We start from the raw sequence: 22,193 nt of genomic DNA, 5'->3' as shown, positions 1-22,193 counted from the left end.
CTCCGGGACCTCCGGTTTCCTCCCACTGCTAAAGACCCCTACGCGCAAGCGAATTATTGAAATAAAATTGAACCATGTGTTAGTCCCGAAATGACCTAGTTTGTGTCGAGTGGATGTTAAACCCATCTCTCTCTCTCTCTCTCTCTCTCTCTCTCTCTCTCTCTAAATTGGATACCTTTCTTTCTTTCGTCTCAGTTTTGTGTCCGGAGCATATCCCATGAACAATTCAAGTTAAAGTCATCTTTATGAAATTAATTTACACATACATTAACCTATTTATGGGTGTGCATTTTACTAATTACATTTTTCTAAAAAAATAAATTTTGTATTACCATGGAAACAAATTTAGGGAGCAGGCTTTGGGTTGCTGAATCTTCTTGTAATATCAACCTGATTACAATACAGATCTATATTTCGTTTCATTTTTTTATACTTTCGATGGCCTACACTACATGAAGATCTGAGCGGTTGTAGTGGGAAGTCGAGTCAGATGTCATACGAGCCTCTTTTGACCCTTATGACGTCAGAAATTTGATTGGTCAATCAGTGTTGATGTTTCTAGTGGGCTACCCACAGTTCCGTGCACCTAACGCCAAAAACCCGCCGTAACAGACCGTTTAATTCGTTAACCCCTCACATCACCCAGATCCTAGTGTAGTAAAGACAAGTAAAACGAAATTTTGAACTATAAAAAAACGAAACGAAATAGGATCTGTGTCCGTCTACTGTATTTTTCGAGAATAGATCTCTGCCCTAAATTTCTATACTGATTTGTGATGCGTTTCTAATCCGTCATACACAAAAAGACTAAATCAACATTTTCAATTTAGGACTTAAAATGTCGTTCAGCTAGCTTAGTGTCTAAGGTAACTGTTGACATATAACCTAAGTTTGTTATGCCATGTCAATGCAGAAGAGAGACGTCAAATTAAACCTCATTTAATTTTTATTACTAAATGCAGTTATTTTTATTCCTTATCTAAAGGTTGCTGGTATTGAAGGTGTTCTACAGAGAAAATATAAGAAGATTAGTGTAGATTTAGATAAAAAGATTGTAAGTCATTTGAGGGTAAGTTATTTAGTTTTTCAAAACCATTAGGCCAATACGGCACGTGCCCGAGGGCCAGGGCCAGCCAAAAGTCCAGGCCACAAAGTAATAAAGTAAAAATTATTTTTGATAATTATCATGCTGCAGGTGATGACAAAAATGCTTCCCTTTATTTTTGTCCTTGAAGGCTTTTCATACTCTGTGTTGTCCGGCACCACGTGAGGTTTTAATTGCGTAAGTTAAAACGATATCGTATTAAATGGCAAATCTAGCTAAGGCATGTATTAAATTGTTGGAAACCTGTGAATGTTTGGGGGCGGGGAGGGGGGTAACAGAAGAAACTGTACTATTCTAAATACTGCCGGTCAAACATATTGCGGCACAATACCTCAAAGTTCAACGGTTAGCATTATACCACTTGATGCAATCAGTAGTTAATGAACCTTTTTTGCTTTAATGCGTTAGATGATTGTGAATTGTAAACTTGCACCCACCCCCCAAGTCACGGTAAGGGAACTCCTTTCCTACATGTACCTATGACATGGCACAAAACATTGTAACGATATGTTTCATTTTGTTTTCAGCGTAAATTAAGTAAACGTATAGAACAGAGATACAGTGATACAAATGATGACTTGGATGCTGAGTACTTCCTTCGAATGTCCCAAGCTAAATCGAAGCAAACAGGAAAGGTGGGTTAGAATTATATCTGTACAATTTATTAAATTGTTTGAAAGGAAATGAAATGAAATGGGGTTTATCGCCCTACTGTTCTGCTCCGACTAGGCTAATGAAGACGGAAAAATTGTTTGAATATGGTTTCAAATTAAGCACAGGCTTAGGTTTTTATATAAAATGAAACACTAAAAACTGATTTGTCCGGAAATCCATTTAATCTTGTAAAAACCTGTGATTTTTTTATTTTTTTAGCTTCCTGACAAAAGAAATATATTCAGTAAATATTCCGATACTGGAGAAAAAATTCTGGTAAAATCACAACCTTCAAGCGATAGCGATAAAACCACTTCCACAACACGCCATTCACCCCGCAAACCTAAACTTGATCCTCTACCAACCAATGAATCGGTTGAACAGAATGATAATGACCAAATCGTCAACGGTAATCAGTCTCCAGAAGACGAACTTCCCGAGGAAACCAACCAAGATAATGGCGATAACAATCAGCCAACAAAAGAACCATCCGAACAAAAAAACGACACCGTGTCCAAATCAGAAGTATCACCCGAACCAGGTGTGGAAATTAAACAAAAGAAATCCGTTACGATGGCGGCAACTACTGCTGGCGAAACGACCACGGAAGCTGAATCCATGGACGAAGATGATAAAGAAGTTTTTGAGCTGACGCAACATAAACCACCCGAAACACCGATCGTTGAGAAAAGAGTCGGGTTCAGGCTTACCGACGTTAGTCCAGTAACAACTCCAATAGCTTTCCGACCTGAAACCCGAGAAAACACAGCTTTGTCAACTGTAAATAAAATGAAGCAGATAGTAAAGGGATACGTTCAAAGGCGATGTCGAACAGAATCAAGGATAATAAATCTTTACGTCTGCTCTGAGTTCGCAGGTAAATCTTTTATGCTCTCTCTTTGTTACATTAAAAATTCGCCGTAACAGACCGTTTCATTGGCTAACCCGTCACTTCAACCAGAACACGGGTTACATAACAACTCTTCCAGATCCTAGTGTAGTAAAGACAAGGAAAACGAAATTTTGATCTATAAAAAAATCAAACGAAATATGATCTGTGTTTTAATCAGATTGTTATAATCAGGACAAGAAATTAAATCGGCAATGTAAGCGTGTAAAGAACTATAATTATGAGGAAATAGTAAAATGGGGTTTAACGTCCACTTGACACAATCTAGGTCATGTCTGGACTAACATATGGTTCAATTTTATTTCAATAATTCGCTTGCGCGTAGGGGTCTTTTAGCAGTGGGGGGAAAACGGAGGCGCTGGAGAAAACACACGAGGTTGGACAGGCTATCCTACTCCTTGTCATGTACAAATTCGGAATCAAAACCCACGCCACTTGACTCAATGACAGACCTCATGATCTAAAGTACATGCGTTAGACCACCCCCACCCTTCACCCAGGGTAATCTAAAAATTATAATATCGCTTGACTAGGTTTGAAGGAGATATAGTTCTCGTCCTCAGCATCAAGTAGATGCCATTCTTTATAATACTCGATTGGAAACTGAGGTTACTTTTTATTACAGGAACTGAAACGGAAAATACGATCTTAATGCAGAAAGTGTATCCTAGAGTAAGAAGATATTGCCAGGAACTAGGGTATGATTTCAGAGCTATAGATCTACACTGGTCGCTACAGGATGAGATCAGCGATGGTCATAAAATACCAGCACTATGTAAGAAAGTTATAGAAGAATGTCAGGAAGATTCGATAGCTATAGACTTTCTGGTAAGCTACAGTATTAAAGTATTAACAGCCTAATTTTGTTTCTGGGCTCATACAAGCACAACTATTTTCAATAACCAAAATTAAAATTGTTTAATCCCCAACAGGAAATACGATCTTGGTATCTGTAAATTACAATTCTAAATCAAAATAGGTTTTAATATAACTGGTATTCTAGCTGTAGAAGAAATCAGATTAAATCGTGGGTTATTGTCTTTTAATCGATACTCTTGCGTAAATTTGTGTATGTCCACTGATAGCAACGATTTAGTATACTGGATTGAACTTCCATAGAACCATACCGTATCATCTAGGTATTTGTGTATTATATCTTTAAAGGATATATAGTGAAAGCAATATAATATGTTATGGATAGCATCCTCTAGGTTTAAGTAAAAGTAAGAATAAGTAAAACATCTAATAATAAGTAAAACATCTAAGAATAAGTAAGTTAAGGATCCCTTAACCCAAGAAGAACAGAGGCTAGTGTAGATTTAGGCGAGGTTTAATGGTAACGTTTCGGTCTTTAATCGACATTCATGAGACAATGCTCTAGGTTTAATAACTGCATTGATGATACTTCCATCGTTAAAAAAAGCAGTGACTCGTTCGCGGGCCTTAAAGATGACGAAAAATTGAGACAGCATTGTTAATTTGAACCTTAAGTTTGGCATTATGTTAGATATTAACTCTGTGATGATTTATATTATAGATAATATGTGGTGAGAAATATGGTACGTATATGTTACCAAATGAAATACCAAAGGATGAATTTGAGGATATTTTATCAGCTGCTAAGGCCTTCCACAAAACCGAACTGTCGTCAATCAAAGAACAATTGATAGCCATTGACTCAAAAGTGGAGGGCGGCGACGGCGCGGATAACAAGACGGAATCCGATCGGTTTAGTGACGGTAATCCGGAACCAACTGCACGACAACGAAGACGGGCAAGTCTTGTCAAAAAGGAATCTATTAGAGATTTGAAAGCTCGAGAAGAAGACCTACCAGATACGGATATGTTAGAACAGTGGTACATCTTGGATGAAAATTGTGTTCCTCCTGTTTACCGCTTACAAAATATTAGGTATTAGTAATTACATGAATTCGTCCGTGCTGTATGGAACATAAAAACTGACAGTATTTCTAGTAATTACATGAATTCATCTGTGCTGTATGGAACATAAACACTGACAGTATTTCTATTTTCTATTTAAAGATGCATTATGTAAGACTAGATAAAAAACTGACAGTTCTCGCTATAATAGTTAAAAGCATAGATAACGTAAAGAGAATATGCTGAAAATTTCATTCAAATTACTTCACTCTGAGCCGAGAAATTTCAAAAACACTGTAGCCCCGATTGTCTCGACTATCCATTTTTACGAGTAATCATGAACAGCCGTTGAATCGCAGATCGGATTCAAATCCGTTTAAAATCGATCGTACCCATCAGATGGCATCGAGAGTTGATTATTGTCTTATCATGTTAACAGATGTCTTATTAATAGTTTATATAACATTTAAGACCTAAAGAAAGACCTACAATAGGCAGATTGAGTTCTTGCATAATGCATGTTTAACAGAAACTAAACTGATCCCAAGTCTATGGAAATATTAGTTATATCATAATAATGTACTGATTTGATATGTTTGAACCTTTTTCATTGTCTGGACCGAATGGGCAGACCTCAGATCCTCAGCAATGACCTGTAATAGCAATTGAGGTCCACCTTCTGTCCGTAATGCACACTCAACCAAAGGCATAACTTTAATTAGGCCTGGTCGCCGTCCTTGCCATGGTTATCTAAGACGAGAATTTAAAAACAGAAAAACAATAAAACGAAACGAAGCATGAATATTACTGTACAGTTTTGACGCGGTATGATAAACTGAGAACTTTATACGGAACGAAAATAAAATAAAACGAAACGAAATATTAATAATACAGTCTAGACATACACCGTGGAATAGAGTAAATTATCGCCAATATCAACTATTCCTATACTTCAGAAATTTAACATGAGGTTTCTCAATTTCTTTATTTTAAACACACGCCTGACTAGCAATCCATAGATTAAGAGTCTGTTATGCAGAATATTATGACCAATAATCTCAACTTCTTGTCACATTTCAGTTCATCTTACAAAGATATTTTAAACAAAGATTTTGCTAAAAGAAATCAAGCAAAGAATAACTATATATCGGTGGTGAAGAAAATGCAGAAAACAATACAAAAATATGCAACCCAGGTTGTTGAATCCCCTGAAGAAAGAAGAAAATATTTTCTGTCAAGTAAGTAGATAAATTATGACCAGGAGAAAACCCACGAGGTTGTACAGGCGAGGTTTGACAGGCGAACCTATCTTGTCGAAACCACTTGACCCTGTGACATACCTTTTGATCTAAAGGGCAGGTGGAGCCTGCGGGTTATATTTCGGATAACAATTGTGGAAACAGATTGCTATTTAACGTACACATCGACCAAAACAGTAAAGATGATCTCCTTGTGTATGTGAAATTCAAATTATGTGGTTATTGGGGGTTATTATTACCCCAATATCGACCCTTAATCACTTTACAGAATGTTGATGCAGAGGAATAGACAATTAAAAACATCAAAAGTTGCTATGGTATAAATATTCTTGAGATGTGTAATTACCAAATATCAACCGCGAGTGGTGACTGATGGATGAATAGCTATAGTTATCTCCCTTTAACCTGCATTGTAACTAACCAACTGTCTCCCATTTTCAATCACGGTAGGGAGGTGCTGACAAATAGGTTGGTTGAAACAATAAACCCATGCCCCCTGTATATATTCGCATTGCACGTAAAAGATCCATTGTCAGGCAGCTCCGGAATCCACGCACAATGACCACCTGGATAGAAATAGGATTACCGTATGTTAGTCTGAAAATTATCAAGATCTTAAAGCCAATTCCATTCTTACTGATTAGATTAAGAATTGATGACAGGGCATCCCCCAATAATTTGCAAATATGTATTTTTAGTTGCCCCCCCCCCCCGAATTTCTTTATGACGGACCTGGATGATAATTCCGATTTTTAAGGAATAGGCCATTTCCTTTATTATGCGTAAAGATGCATTATCCAAGAGCTAAACCTGCCTAATTCAGATCTTCCGTTGGCACTAATGTCCAAAAGAAAGTATGCACTGTGCATTTTGTGCTGCATCAAGCAAAATCGTTTTTCCATGGTATACGGTATTTGGGTAGAATGTCAATTTGTTTCACATTTTTATTTTGCTTAGAAATGTTGAGTTTGGACGCAAGAGACAAACTCAGTAATGCTTTATCAGATGTTTTTAATCTAAACAAAACTTAGTCATACTTTTAGTGTGTATACTTTCTTTTGCACATCAGTATATAAATCATTAATTATACATGTATGTCAGGTCCATAATCAGCTCTCTAAAACTTCGGATGGTTTTGATTTTCAACTGATTTAACTACGATTGGCAGTTAATGATTTAATTTAAAAATGAATAATCGAGACTTTGTTTATTATCTTAACAACGGTAGCAATGGCAATCGCGTCTACACGGTTCCTCTAACGGCGACAACTCGACTCAGTGTGACGTAATTTGACTGACATTTTCAACATATTCCTTTTTTATTATCAATGTTTTAACTATTATAGCGAGAATTGCCAGATCTTTATGCAATCTTACATAATGCCCCTTTATTATTCTTGATAATACCCTCTGAAGATGTGCCGTTTCTGTATTTGTTCATATGGTTCTCCTTAACGATTTTTTTGGTAGTATTTGATATGGAATTAGAACATGGTCTAGAGACAGATACTTCCAGACCACATAGTTTTCTGGTCAAGCGAACGATACCAGGCGTTAGAAACAGCCTAGCTGACGTCGCTTCCGCCAAGTATCTTGACGTCACTCATCCCAGAAGTCAACAGATGGATAATTCACGAGACGAGAGAATCCAACATCTACGTGATCAGGTCTTACCCGTAAAGGTAATAATACAACCCATACAAGTTCTGGTAAAATAACACCCTGCTACAAAAAGAAAAAAAATTCCACGCTTTGATAAGCTGGACTAAGCCTATTATGTGGATTCTCTAGCAAGTTTCTTAGGAATCACTTGTCGGCGATATCACCCAAGGTGGAAGCGGACGCAAAACCCAACACACGAACGAACGAACCCCGCTTTGACTACAATGAATATTGGTCTGGTCAAAATAGGGTCAGTTGCCTATATTGCGTCATAGGTCATCGGGTGATTTTAATTAATCGAAACCGAAACCAATTGGGCTGGATCGATTGAGCCTAACATGATGGCGGCAGCGGCTATTCTGTCAGTATTTAGTTAGAAATTAAAGGAATATGGGATGCAATTGTAGAAATAGTACAATTTGCACACAATTACCAGATCTTCTCGTGATCAGACATTTAATCACGTTCCAAACTGACAAGTCGACAAACGTCATTTTGTTTTTTTGCACTACGGACATTTATATTTGATGATCGTGATTTGTTTTTCTAGGTACCGGAACTATACCGAAATGATATAGAGGTTGAATGGCATACGGGCGGTATTAATCCCCTGGGTAAACGAGAGCATGCTGTATATACAGAAAGATTGTGTAAACTTGTATTTGATACGTTAAAAAGAGAGATTGGCACAGCTCTAGAGAAAAAAGATAAAAAGATAAATGAAGCTACACAACTTTGTAATGAAGTCGCTCAACACGTTGCTCAGTGCCATAAAAGGTTAGATATCCAATCTAGTGGACGTTGTATTTTACATAATAGTGTTAAATGATTGTGTTGGAGTGGGCTTAACCATTGGGCACCGTTCCATTGCCGTCTGTTTTCTGACCTGAAACTCGCAAACGGGAACTGACAATGTTTCGACTTATACACTTAAACATACATTATGCAAGAGCTAAATCTGCCTTTTTCAGGGCCCTTATTCACGAAAACTTAAACTAAGTTACAACCGAAATTTTAAGAAATACTGCAACTTCATTGGATATATGCAAATTGATTTTACTGGTCAGCCAATCGAATTGCAGTATTTCTTAAAATTTTGATTGTATCTTAGTTTAAATTTTCGTGAATAAGGGCCCAGGTCTTTATCTAAATTATTAATTAGACATTAATTAACCTATCCAGGCCATAATCAACTCTAGATGGCAGCGCTAGCCTGCGATCTTTCGTGGATTGTAAACCGATTTACAGCATAACTTTCCTTCTCGATTAAACGATTAAATGGATAATCGTGACTATGCTGTTTATCGTACTGACTTTAGTAATGATGACCGAGGCTTATGGGAAGTTCAGTCGCTTAGTTCTCGGTTCATAGTGGATCAGTTTGAATGAAATTTTCACCAAATTGCTTATACATTATCTAGCTTTTAACTATTATAGCGAGAACTGCCAACTCGTTACCGAATCTCCCATAATGTATCTTTAATTAACGTTATTAGTAACATATTACTTGTTTATTCAATTATTATAAAAAAATTAGGCTACTATATATTCTATAACCAAACAAACACACCGAGCCCCGAGTTCACAAAGCATTCTCAGACTTAAGAAGTTAACAACTTTCATTCACTGTTTATAAGAAATATCTTTGATTCAGAAACACAAAACTTTGCTCATAGTTTCTTATTGGTGTATTTAATACATTAAAATAACAAAAAGTTTTATAAAAGGGCTATATTTTAGTTAAGATAAGGCGAACAATTTTGAATAAATTTACCGAGGAGTCGCGGTAGCTCGGTGAATAAGGCGCTGATTTCTCAGCGTGGTGTATAATTGTCTTTGGTTCAGAACAAGAGTATCTAGTCGTTCGGATTGTATGAATAAATGAACCACGTCCTGTGTACACGCTGGGGTGCACGTAAAAGAACCATTGACAGTTGGAATTCGATATAAGAAGGCTTTCGCATTACCGCTATGAAAAAGTTTATCATTAATAATTCAGCTAACGTATTCTTTTTGTTTAATAGAATTTCCCTTTGTTGAGGTCGTAAAGGCATATCAGTAATAATTTAACGAACGTATTTTGTTTTTGTTTTATAGAGCTGCCCATTTTCAAGGTTGTAAAGATGTTTTACAGACAATAAAAGCCTACATGAGATCAGATACTACCCTACCGTTAGTTGTTTATGGTAAATCAGGTACTGGTAAATCGGCGCTATTAGCTAAAACATCAAAAGAAATATATAGATGGTTTAAAGGGTAAGTGATATTCCATAACTTGACTTGATGTCGCCCGCTTCCCAATAAGGTGATATCGCAGATAATACTTCTCGCGTAGTTGATTCAAACAATAGCGAAATATGCAAATGACATATAAATCGGTTTCCCAGAACCAGGTACATAAAGTGTTAAAATACATATATATGTAATAAGATTACAAAAAGAATAGAATCATGTGAGCTAACGTAGTAATCAAACAAGAGTCAACATGACTTATTGAACATCCCACAATCTATAAACGGATTACACTACCTCTGGAGACGTCATTCGTCTTAATATTGAAAGAATTTAACCCAGTTAAAAATCCAGCCATCTGATACAATGATAAATATGTTCAATATAATATAATATGATTAATGTTTTTGGGTTTTTTTTAGAAGTGATATACGAGTAATCTACAGACAGATAGCTACAACTGTGACATCTACCAATATCAGAACATTACTTAGAAGTATTTGTCTTCAAATGTGTGAAATATTTGATAATAAGTACTCGGAGGTCGCAAGGGTAGGTTTTTCCAGATTTTAGCAATGTTTTAATCTTTAGTTCTTTAGTTTCGTTTTATTTTTATATATTTGACTCAATGACAGACCTTATGATACAACGCGCACTCTCTAACCATGGAATACGATGAGGAGTACGCGAAAAGGACTCTGTCCGGGAAAAATCTCTGGATACACTATGTCCGCTGGTCTTAACTGTCGTTTATCACGAACTTCCGAAATGGCGGATTTTAGTAACCTGAAGTAAAATTGAAATGAAATGAAATGGGGTTTATCCGGTTTAACATCCTACTGTTCTGCTCCGAACTGGGCTAATGAAGACGGACATACGCCATACACTGTGCTATGAGGGAAATTTTGCCCGAACAGCGGCACTACGGCCTACTCTTATATCGAATTTCAACTGTCACGGGATCTTTTACGTGTACGCCAATGTGTACACGGGACCTCGGTTTATCGTCCCATCCGAACGACTAGACAGCTGTCCTTGTCAGGCCCTCCGTCCTGCATCACTAACCTGAAGTCAAAAGCAATAGGTGGCAGAAAAGAGATGTCTCTTCCAACACAGTATTTCAAAAATAGTAATACATTTTATATTGGCTCAAGAAAATGTAGCAATGGAAAAAGATTGGCATTCACCCTGATGTATTTTAAGTGGCGGGCTATAACAAAAACGAAACGAAAATAAGGTGACGGAAAATTATAAAACAATTTAACTTTTTCCAAATAAATTTTTCAAAAATATTAACTTTGTGTGATTGTTAAATGACTAACGAGTTTAATATTGAGCCGCTAACAAATAATCCAATATTTTTTATTGGAATTGTGAATAGTCATTAAAATTAGTACCATTTCCTATGTTACTGTTAAAACCTGTCGATAATTCTAAATGCCACTTAAACAAGAAATAAATTCCGTTATTAGATTAGCATCTTGAAACGGGTAAAAACAACCTAATCAACACCCACTATTGACCAAGTTCCCAAGTTCATGAAGTGACAAGCAATTATTTAATACAATAGAAAAGAGAAACTGAAATGAATTGGCATGGGGGTGGGGGTGGGTCAACGTCCTTCTTTTCTTTGTTTTTCTTTTGTTTTAAAAACTGGTTTATTGACTGTAATTTGTAATTCGTAATATAATACAGTAATATACATTAACATACAAGTACATAACAAGAAAGCGATTATAGACACATTCAACATTACAATCAGTTCATAGTGTATCTAAACTTAACAATCACTACGGTTCGAGGGGGATCAGTGACTCAAAAGGAATTTCCACTTTTCTAATTTTGCCCTTATCTACTTGTGAGTCTATCTTTGCGCTTGAATGTAGAAAAGCGATGTACTCTTCTTTAGTTGGTTGAAAAATAAAGAAGGGTACATCGCTTTTCTACATTCTTTTCTCTTCTGCGCCGACTTGGAATACCCCTTACAGTGTGCTCTGGGGGAAATTTTCCCGGACAGCGCATGAGCCTATGCTAGGCCTATTATTATTTCGAATTCCAACTATCAAGAATTCATTCAGGTACACGACACTGTGTACACCGGATTTTGGTTTTCCATACCACCCGAAGGACTAGACACGGTCCTTGCCAGGATCCCAGTCCAGCACCATTGGCAAGACACTTACCAAAAACCAGAACTGCGATAATACTAAGAAAACTGACGCGAACAAATAGATGAACGGATTTGTCAGTTTATCATGCATTTTACATCCGCCCCGCTTTACTTACATTCCGACACTATCAAAAAATATACCTTATATCTTTTCTAATGCAAGGCAATTTTTTGCTTGCTGTGTCATATAACAGTAAAAACAGACAAGATAAAAAAACACGCCAAATGTTTATGTTGAATTACATGTTTAATGCGAGACAATATCTGTGCAAAATTGGAAATATGTAAAAAGTACGTTTCATCAAACGAAGATTAGACCAGATAAGAACATGTCTCAGTTTTGTATTCAAATCAGTGTAATACTGTAAATCTGTGATAGACTAATTTCTGATTCTGCTAATAATACATTACTGAGAAAATACAGATTTATATCGCCAAGAAATAAAGTCTGTGTTTTTATAAAATATAAGGGGCGGATTCAGGAATTTTTGCAAGAGGAGGGGGGAGGGGGTTACCTGATTCGTGTTACGGACATTTGACAGTTGATAATGCATAAAGCCATCATAGTTTTCAAATAACGTAGGCATACATACACACTGAGCTTTTTGACGTCAATTTTTATTATGAATTAATAGGAGCACATTGCGGTTCAATTTCATTGATGCAAAGCATTAATTGTGATATCACACATGTCTATATTGTTATCTCGCGCTTTAAATGCCCATCACATCCCACCATCTGATGATAAACGATAAAACACATGACCGTGACACTTTTCACATAAAAGTGTTGTTTTACAATTTTTTTATGTAGCTGAGCAGGGGTGGGGGTTAGGGGTTGGATTTGCCCCTGATTATGAATTTGTACGCAGGGCGCACTCTTTCCAGTTAACTACCCAAAAGCGCTAGTCATGTGATTGCTTGAAAATTAATATCTTTAACTATGACTTAAAAGTGTTCATTGTTTGAAGTGGTTGGTAAACGAACCATATAAACTCTTTCTGCTGTTGTTTATTGTTTTTTTTTATTTCTATTTTCAGGATTATAAAGGTGTAATAAATGATTTTAGTTATAGAATGGAGCAGGCCAGTAAAGATAAACCATTAGTCATTATACTAGATGCTATAGACAGGTTATCAGGTAGGTGCTTATAATTCAGACAAAATGAAATGAAATGAAATGGTGTTTAACGTCCTACTGTTCTGTTCCTATACTGGGCTAATGAAGACGGACAGGCGCCATACAGTGTGCTATGAGGGAAATTTTGCCGGGCAGCGGCATTATCGCCTACTCTTATATCGAATTCCAACTGCCAGGGGATCTTTTACGTGCATTCAAATATATACACGGGACCTCGGTTTTTAGTCTCATCCAAAGGACTAGACAGCTGTTCTTGTCAGGCCCTCCGTTCTGCATCACTGACAAGGGGGAACCACGCCGGAAAATCTGGATGAACTTTCTCGGCCAATGCATGGATCGAACACCCGACCTCCAGGCTAGCCAATTCAGACAAAAATGGACCACAAAAATCCAAATTTATTATTATTTTAGTGTGCATTAAACCGTTAAAGGGTTACAAGCAGTATGTTTTCTTATTCTTTGATACAGATTTGGTAGCAAGTGTTCTGAAAAAGATAAGCACATCCTGCCATATGCATGATTATTGCCAGTCACCGACACATGCTTCAGTATATTGTACCATCATATCATCTGCAGCTAATATTATCCAATCCCTGGATAAGTTACATCATCGGAATAACTTTAAGTTTACTAATTCATCAGGAATTTTTTTTTCTTCAGATGCTCATGATGGTAGAAAGTTAATCTGGTTGCCTAAAGAACTACCACGCTATGTTCATATTATTGTATCAACTTTACCAGATGAAAAATACCAATGTTACAATATACTGAAAAAACAGTATGAGGGCAACGAAGATTGTCTTTTGGAGATTTCTAAACTGCCATCAGATGATGCTGCCACTATTCTCAAACACTGGTTGAGTTCTAAGAAGAAGGGGTTAACAGAACACCAATACGACATACTTATGGAATCTTTTGGCAACTGTCCTACACCGCTATATCTAAAAACAGCTTTCCAAGATGCACTCGAATGGACTTCTTATACGAATCCCGATATGATAAAGTTGGGCGAAACTGTTAAAAAGATCGCTACTATCAAATTTGGTCGTCTGGAGAGGGATCATGGAGAACCAATTGTTCGCAGAGCTTTAGGTTATATCACTGCTTCTAGAAATGGTATTACAGATTCTGAAATGGAAGATCTTTTATCATTGGACGATGTTGTTATGGACGATGTGACGGCTTTCAATAAACCATGCAAGCGTCGTTTACCTCAAATCAGATGGGAGAGCTTGAAAGCTGATCTTGGGGATTATTTATTAAAAATATCTGCAGATAAAACAACTACGCTTTGTTGGACTCATGTTGATTTCTTTGAAGCTGCCCAAGAAAGATACTTACTCCAAAGAGATAAAGCACCATCCTACCACAGAGCTCTAGCAGAGTATTTCCGTGGAATCTGGTGCGAAAAACCAAAACCACATCCCGGTAACGATAAAGGATCAGAAAGGTTTGTGTCTCCTCAACCACTTTATTTTGAACCTGAGGGATCTAAACAAGATGGGAAAGATCGAATTTACAATCTACGAAAGATAAATGAGCTACCATATCATCTTGTAAACTCCCATCAACCAGACGTTCTCAAGTCCGAAACACTCTGTAACTTTGAATGGATTTTGGCAAAATTGTGCGGAACATCTCTAACTGCTCTGTTGGAAGAATATCAGTATGTTTTGACTATTGATCCCAAAGATTTTGATTTCAAGGCATTGTCCGACGCTCTCCATTTATCAACTACTGCTCTGCTACGCGAACCTCGACAGCTAGCTTCTCAGCTTATTGGAAGGCTACATGGTATTTTAGCTAGAGACATACCAGCAACAGCAGGGGATCCACGAAGATATCCATACCTCCACCAGCTAGCTGCACAAGCTCAACAATCGTCCCTACCAGCTTTGATACCATCGGCAGCGTGCCTAACGGAACCTGGTGGCATTTTGTTTGATTTACTGTCAGGACACACTGAACCAATAACAGCAGTTACTCTAACTAATGATGGGTTTAAAGCAGTCACAGCATCAGCTGATACAACTATCAAACTCTGGGATCTCCGGTCAGAGAAAGTGGTGAAAACAATAGTAGGTGTTGGTTCCCGGGTAACCAGAATACGACTTGCTATGAATAACACGTACATTATAACAAACGAAGAAAACGTCATCAAGATCTGGTCCATGAGTAGTGGTGCGTGTCTGTTTACAATTGCCGAATACGTTGATCCCGCTGTTACAATAACGGCGGGAGATGGAACATTGCTGGTCGCCTGCTTCTGTGGATCCAACATGATTCGAACTTGGGATTTGAGAAGTCTAAACTTTATGGGAGAGGAACGTATTCCTGGAACCTGTATTCATAAAGATCGCTCAATTCTTGCTGCTGATAACTCACCGACTGAACGAGTTCTGGTTGCGTTTAGGAGTGCTAGTTATGCTCTCGTAATAGGTGCTAGATCGAAGAAAGTGCTTCAAAAGCTTGTTTGCCACGAGGAATCTTCCTCAATCGTAGCTTTAGCCATAACTGCCGAATATTTTGTTTTGGGATGTAGACAGCAGTACATGAAGTTGCATGAAATTCATCAACTGGAGCTATTTGATACCAAGAAGGGCTACTATATCCGTAGTGTCCGTGGGTGTATGCATGATCAGATAACAGAACTACATCTTAATCTGCATGGTTCACATGCTATAGCCGTTTGTACTTCGGAAAAGAACAACACGTCGGACATAGCTCTGTGGAACTTGGAAACCGAGGATCACAAACATCTAGCCACCCACGCGCGGCTGTCCACCATTGGTGCTTGCTGTGATTTCCGATTCTGCTTAACAGCTGCTAAAGATGACAATACTCTTCGCATCTGGAATTTAAGTAAAAAGGTTAATCAACATGCACCAAAACTAAAGAAATCCATGGGAGTCGGCCAGATATTCCCGATGGTTGAAAATCCACGTTACGTCGTAGCCAAAGCAGTGAATCATGGACCCATCAGCGTGTGGAATGTAGCTAAAGCTAAGTGTTTACAAACTGCTGTTCGAATTGAAAGGGGGATGACTGACACTTCTGACGTTGTTATTGCTAGAAATAGCCAGCTTGTTATTCTCACTGATCGGGGTTTCTCTAATGCTACCGATGATTCTAAACCGGTCTTCCAAACGGTTTTAATTTATAACCTCGAAACAAAGCGTTATGAACGTAAATTGTCTAGTTGTTACATAGTGCCGGCACCGTCTCATGAATATGTACTTTTGGACGACGAACATCTGATGGGACCATCCGATAACCGATCTCATTTCGTAGTGTGGAACTTAGTTTCTGGACACGTTGTGTACAGAATCCGACCCGAGTTCAAAGAAAAACCCGTTAAAACAAAATTCGCAAAAGGTATGGCCATGTTGGGAGTTGGGGGAACAAAGAAAAAACGCAACTCAGACCAGTCGATGACTCCATGGGATCTACGAGCAGAGTCAGAATCAGCTAAGACACGGCGTGATCAGCAGGAAAGAGAAATGGAACGCGCTAGACTTCAGAATCTTAAGAACGAAAAGGAAAATTCAATGGAACAATTCATCGTTAGTGGAGATCAAAAGACGTTAGTTGCTTCTTATTTCGCTCATCATTTATGTGTTTTCGATATCCCCTCTCAACGTCATACTCAAATTTTAGAGAACGAATACTCAATGCTGTTTCTGCATGTCGCTGCTTTAACTTATGACGGTAGCCATTTAGTACACGCAAACTATGACGAGGAGAGCAAAATTAGTTACGTCACGTTATGGGATTGTAAAACGGGGGATGTAAAACGACGATTGAAAAATGAAAGTGACGTCTGCGCGGTAGCTATCACGGATACCGCTAATCGTGTTGTTATTGGGAAATCTCCAAGCGAATTGCACATTTGGGATCCAATGGGAACGAAGCAATTGCAAAAAATCAAAGGGTATTCGGGATTACGCTTTTCTATGGGCAGTAAGATATTTATTGTTGATGAAGGACAGAGAGCGATTGTTTTAGCGGGAGATATTTCTGTGTGGGATATACAAAATGCAACAGTTCTAGCGGTGTTTACCCCGGATACGAAAATTATGTGTTGTGAACTCGCTTATCATGGACGATTGATAACATTTGGACTTTATGAGAAATCAGAAGTTATAATTCTGAAACTTCAAGCTAAAGATGAACCTCCGATTGCGGACAATAAAGAAGATCTCGATGGTAAAAATATTTTTGGAGAAATAGAAGAATCGTCCGATGAAGAGGAGGAAGAAGAAGAAACTTAGAAGAACTAAAACTACCTGGGAGTAGATTTACTCGACTTTCATCGAGATCGATCATCTGACAAATGACGCACAAGGCGTGCATACCATCAGGCAAATGGCGTACTCGGCTTGTAGATCATCTGGCAAATGGCGTACGAGACTTGTAGATCACCTGGCAAATGACGTACAGGGAGTGCCGAGGGGTATGAATGATGTGAAGACAAATATGTGATTCGGCAGAATAGAGAAGCAAGAAGAATTACTCAATTCATATATCCCCAGTGAAAAAAAATCAAGATGGAATAATTTATATCATAATCGACCGCCATTGAGAGGATCTTCGAACGAATATGATTATATATAGGGAATCTTATTTGTTTATAATTCAAACTACGTAGATGGAAGTAGTATTTGCTATCCTGAATGCTAAGAACTGTGATATTTGTACATAGTGTGTTTATATTAGAAGTGTATGTATAGTATTTTATTACATCTATTAACAACTTACGACACTTTACCAAACAGCATTATTATGTAAATTGTATGAGCGACAGTTTAGTGTTTCTTTTAGTGTGTACAATAATCACAATTTAACTAATCCCAGTCATTTGCTTCATTAAGTAAGTTCATTAACGTCTCTAACACAGATTATCTCCCTTGAGTAACGTGATAATTTCATTGTTTTCTGACTTCTTCTAAACTCTTTCATGGACAAATTCGAATTTTATATGGTGAGAGAGAGAGAGAGAGAGAGAGAGAGAGAGAGAGAGAGAGAGATGGGGTTTAACGTCCACTCAACACAAACTAGGTAATTTCGGGACTAACACATGGTTCAATTTTAATTCGCTTGCGCGTAGGGGTCTTTAGCAGTGGGAGGAAACCGGAGGACCCGGAGAAAACCCACGAGGTTGGACAGGCAACCCTACTCCTTGTCACGTACAACCGGGGAATCGAAGCCCCGCCCGTTGACTCAATGACAGACCGTATGATACAGCGCAGCGCGCACGTTCTAACCACTCGACCATCCAAGCACCCAATTCTATATGGTAATATTCTACATAGGAAATGAGTGTCTCATAGCGAGACGAGCAAATAATATTATTTTTGTGCGATTTCTCCTTTAATGCCTCGATACTATTATTTTAATCGACCTGAAATATATCATTTCAGATGTATGACTTGTTTGATTTAGACTGAAATTATTGAAGTATTGATCTTAAAAGGGGAGATAACTTGATTTTATTTTGACTGGCTATTCTCTCCTCTTTGATTTCAACGTTAATTCAATGACATTTCTCGGACTGCAACATCTTAATGGTCTTAATGTTTATATCCAATATGTCAGAATAATATTTGATAACGATGTTAAAGGAGGGTTGGTCATCCCGATTTACTTTTTTTCCTACGCGAGGTCACAGGAACCAATTGATGGTGAGTTCATGTTCAGAGGGAATTTCCCTCCGAAATAAGGGGGAAAAAATAAGATTCTATTTATAGTCCTAATAAATTAACAGAAGATCTAAATAAAAAATCTATATGTTTTGTGTATTTTTAAAATTTGAATAACATTATAACGTTATTATTCGAATTTGCATAATATTTATGTGTGTAATATTCGAATTTGACATGTTTATGTAGGCTATATACGCAATTTCATGTTCCATTCTGTAGACTTCAGACGTAATTGGCAATAACATTTTGTCGTGATAATTGTTTGTTTATATTTTATGTTACAGCTAAATATTTAGCAATATGTAGTAAATGTATTTATAACGTTAATAACGATATTATTTAAAACGTTAACAACGATATTAATTAAAACGTTAATAACTGTATTATATATATCGTTAATAACGATATTATTTACAACGTTGATAACGATGTTATGTATAGCATTAGTAACGATATTTTTTTATAACGTTAAACGATATTACTTATAACGTTAATAACGATATTATCTATAACGTTAATAACGATATTATTTATATCGTTATGACGACATAATTTTTAAGTTGAGACTCTCCCGCTGAACTGTGATAAAAAGTATAATTATTCTGTATAACCCCTGTTTCTGGAACTACATACGAGATTTTTGATTTTATTAAATGTATACTGAAGCTTACAAATATTTGTGTTAGTTATTTTGAAATCCAGTGCTGGCGAGAGACATGTCCGTTCGCTCATTCATTGGTGGGTGTTAACGCCCGCTTCCAACAATGGTGATATCGCAGACAACCCGAGAGTCCCCCCAAAAGGATGAATACTTAAATATCACTGAACCACCAAAAATTATACCACATTGACTCTAGATTTCTCAGTTCTTTGGCTCACTAACCAAGAGATTCTGTTTCGATCCTGTTGATCGCCGAGAAAGTTCCCCTGAGGCCCTGCCAAGGACAGTGTCTAGAAGTTCGAATGGGATGGAAAAATCGAGGTCCCGTTTATACGTTGACACATACTTAAAAGAACCCTTGACAGTTGGAATTCGAGATAAGAGTAAGTCATGGGGGGGGGGGGCGCACTTTCCCTCATAGCACACTGTATGCATGCCAATCTTCCGTAACCCAGTCGGTGCAAAACGTTGGTAACGTTATATCTCTGGCAAAAACGTAAGTCGTTAAACCCAATTGCATTTTCCTTCCTTGCTATACTGTAGGTAACGCTATATCTGTGGTATTAAACTCTCTTTCCATCACCAATATATCAAAGGCCTTGAACTGACGTTTTGGAGAAAGAATATAAGGCTACCTTCTAAGATGATGTGAGGTGTTTTATCAACATGAATATTTTAAGCCAAAAGACACCATATTGTAACGATCAAAGTGAATCGGCTCTATTGTTAAAAAAAAATTCTGATAAAAATCTATATTATAATTACACATTTCTTTCTTAATGACAAAATCGATATATTGAACAGGTTATTTTTTTTTAATCTATACCTGAAATTGAATATATTATCACCTCACAGCTCCAAACATTATTTTTTTTATCGATATACTAGTATTCCGTTCGCTGTTTATATTGTAACTTTGGTAAAATGTTAAACTATAATAATGGTTCGACAGGTTGTTGAAAAGAAAACGATCGCTTTGACGCCCACTTCTTCGACATTTATATATTATTTTAAGAATTCGTATAAATAATTAAATGTAAAATTCATCCCAAAAAACTATTGTGATGTGGGTGGTGTATAATGAGGTTTTTTGTTTCGTTTTTTTCTATCGATTTGATGCAAATTAAATAAATGATAGCAATAGCCCAGGGAGCCTAACATGACGTCAGGGAAACTATCGGGGGATTGTGTCGTCTTATCAAACATCGGTGTTGGTCTATCAATGCGCAGTTGTCCATAGATTAAACATTCCAAGTTTAATGTTGGTCAAACTCAAATTGATGGAGCCTTAGGCTTTAGTTTTTAAAAAGCGTCCCTGAAGAAGAAGATTACCAATTGTATGGAATCAGTTCCTGGATCAAAAAAGTGTTAAACTAAACTTACGTTGTCTGTCTACAGTTAGCGCCGCTTGAGATTAGACACGAAGGTTGTTGACCGACATTTTAAGTCCTAAATCGAAGATTTTAGTCGAAAAAATTAAGTATTCTTCGAGAATTTTTAGAAGTATATATTCTGCTTTCAGTTACTAGAATTGAAAAGGTATAATGAATCGTTCTGTGTATAACCGGTGTAGGACTACATTACAAAACAGTATACTAATTGTTGGGTATGGTGGCCATTTAGGGCAGGGATCTGTTCTCGAAGTAGAGTAGTCAGTTCTCTGTGTGCACAATGAAATAGTATTAGCGGAGTCCTGACGTGGACATAAGGGGCATATTGTTAGCCCTCCGTTTTTGTTCCATCAACACTTGAAATTGACACCCAATCCTATATTACAATATTATTATGGGACATCTTGGCATAATTGTGTGTCCCTTTCTTACATGTGTATAGAGCCACAAAATATTTGTGTTCATTGCATTGCCTGCACTTAAACATACATTATGCAAGAGCTAAATCTGCCTATTGCAGGTTCTTTCTTTAGGCCTGAAATGTTATTTAAACCACAGCTATGATGTCATCCTTTGTTCTTTTAATCCATTATAATGAGGAATGGATTGGTGTCTAAACAAACAGTCCATTATTAATGAAAACAATCCATTATTAATGGAATTAGTCCATTATTTTTAGACATTGTCCATTATTAGTGAAAAATACATTAATAATAAAGTGTAGTCATTATATATTAAGCAACTGAAATCAAAAAAACCTGTCCATTTATTACTAATTTCCCTTTCAACATTTACAAAATTTTAATTAAATTGAAATTTCCGAAGAATGGATGTTAATTTCCCTGGAATCACTGGACACTTTTGAATTATTTTGTTTTGGACTTGATAGTTGACACAGTTTTGGACAGTTTTCAGCTACAAAAATGTTACGCAAGTCCTATAGTTGATTGTCGCGTGTCCGTTTATATTCACTTGAACGATGTCCAGTGTTTTTCTACAATGAGCTGTTCATCTACTCCTGCAGCAAACAAACGTGTAGCTGCGATAGCTCTCAATGAGTGGTCCGTAGAGTTCCGTTTGAATCTAGCCACGTGACAGATGTGTTTTATTGTCTGCTGTAATAAATGAATTCCCATAGGCGAGTCACCATACCATACATTAGAATCTGGTAGCTTCCTAGGTCTCAGATAAAAAGCATCAGTCGGTCTGAAAATTAGAAATAATCTGGTTTTTAACATGATTTTCTAAATCATCACCAGTCAATTCATTTTATAAAAAGTTAATTTTACGACCCATTTAATCAAAAGCCAATCAAAATGCTTCTGAATTTAGAATAATTGTAATGTGTACATATTCATCAAATGATTCTAGACTGGGTAATAAAGAGCGAAATAAACAACCATATAGTAGTAGCCTACCTTAAACTC

The 22,193-nt window shown here is 37.0% G+C and overlaps 1 protein-coding gene across 2 annotated transcripts in view; it reads left to right on the top strand.

Moving 5' to 3' along the window:
- LOC126825248 (uncharacterized) overlaps positions 1 to 19,382 on the top strand; it is a 44,007-nt gene extending 24,625 nt beyond the window's left edge. For both annotated transcript variants that reach the window (XM_050554818.2, XM_050554817.2), the window contains exons 3-14: positions 986 to 1,069; positions 1,633 to 1,740; positions 1,979 to 2,636; positions 3,295 to 3,497; positions 4,207 to 4,580; positions 5,631 to 5,788; positions 7,280 to 7,491; positions 8,022 to 8,248; positions 9,569 to 9,727; positions 10,126 to 10,255; positions 12,913 to 13,012; positions 13,673 to 19,382. In XM_050554818.2, coding sequence (XP_050410775.1) covers positions 986 to 1,069; positions 1,633 to 1,740; positions 1,979 to 2,636; positions 3,295 to 3,497; positions 4,207 to 4,580; positions 5,631 to 5,788; positions 7,280 to 7,491; positions 8,022 to 8,248; positions 9,569 to 9,727; positions 10,126 to 10,255; positions 12,913 to 13,012; positions 13,673 to 17,283 — 6,024 coding nt within the window. In that variant the 3' untranslated portion in view covers positions 17,284 to 19,382. The remainder of the gene's footprint in view (positions 1 to 985; positions 1,070 to 1,632; positions 1,741 to 1,978; positions 2,637 to 3,294; positions 3,498 to 4,206; positions 4,581 to 5,630; positions 5,789 to 7,279; positions 7,492 to 8,021; positions 8,249 to 9,568; positions 9,728 to 10,125; positions 10,256 to 12,912; positions 13,013 to 13,672) is intronic.
- Positions 19,383 to 22,193: the final 2,811 nt, after the last annotated feature.

The sequence above is a fragment of the Patella vulgata genome, chromosome 6 (genome assembly GCF_932274485.2).
Source record: "Patella vulgata chromosome 6, xgPatVulg1.2, whole genome shotgun sequence".
In the NCBI taxonomy this organism is placed as follows: Eukaryota; Metazoa; Mollusca; class Gastropoda; family Patellidae; genus Patella; species Patella vulgata.
This window is presented reverse-complemented; position numbering and strand designations above follow the sequence as displayed.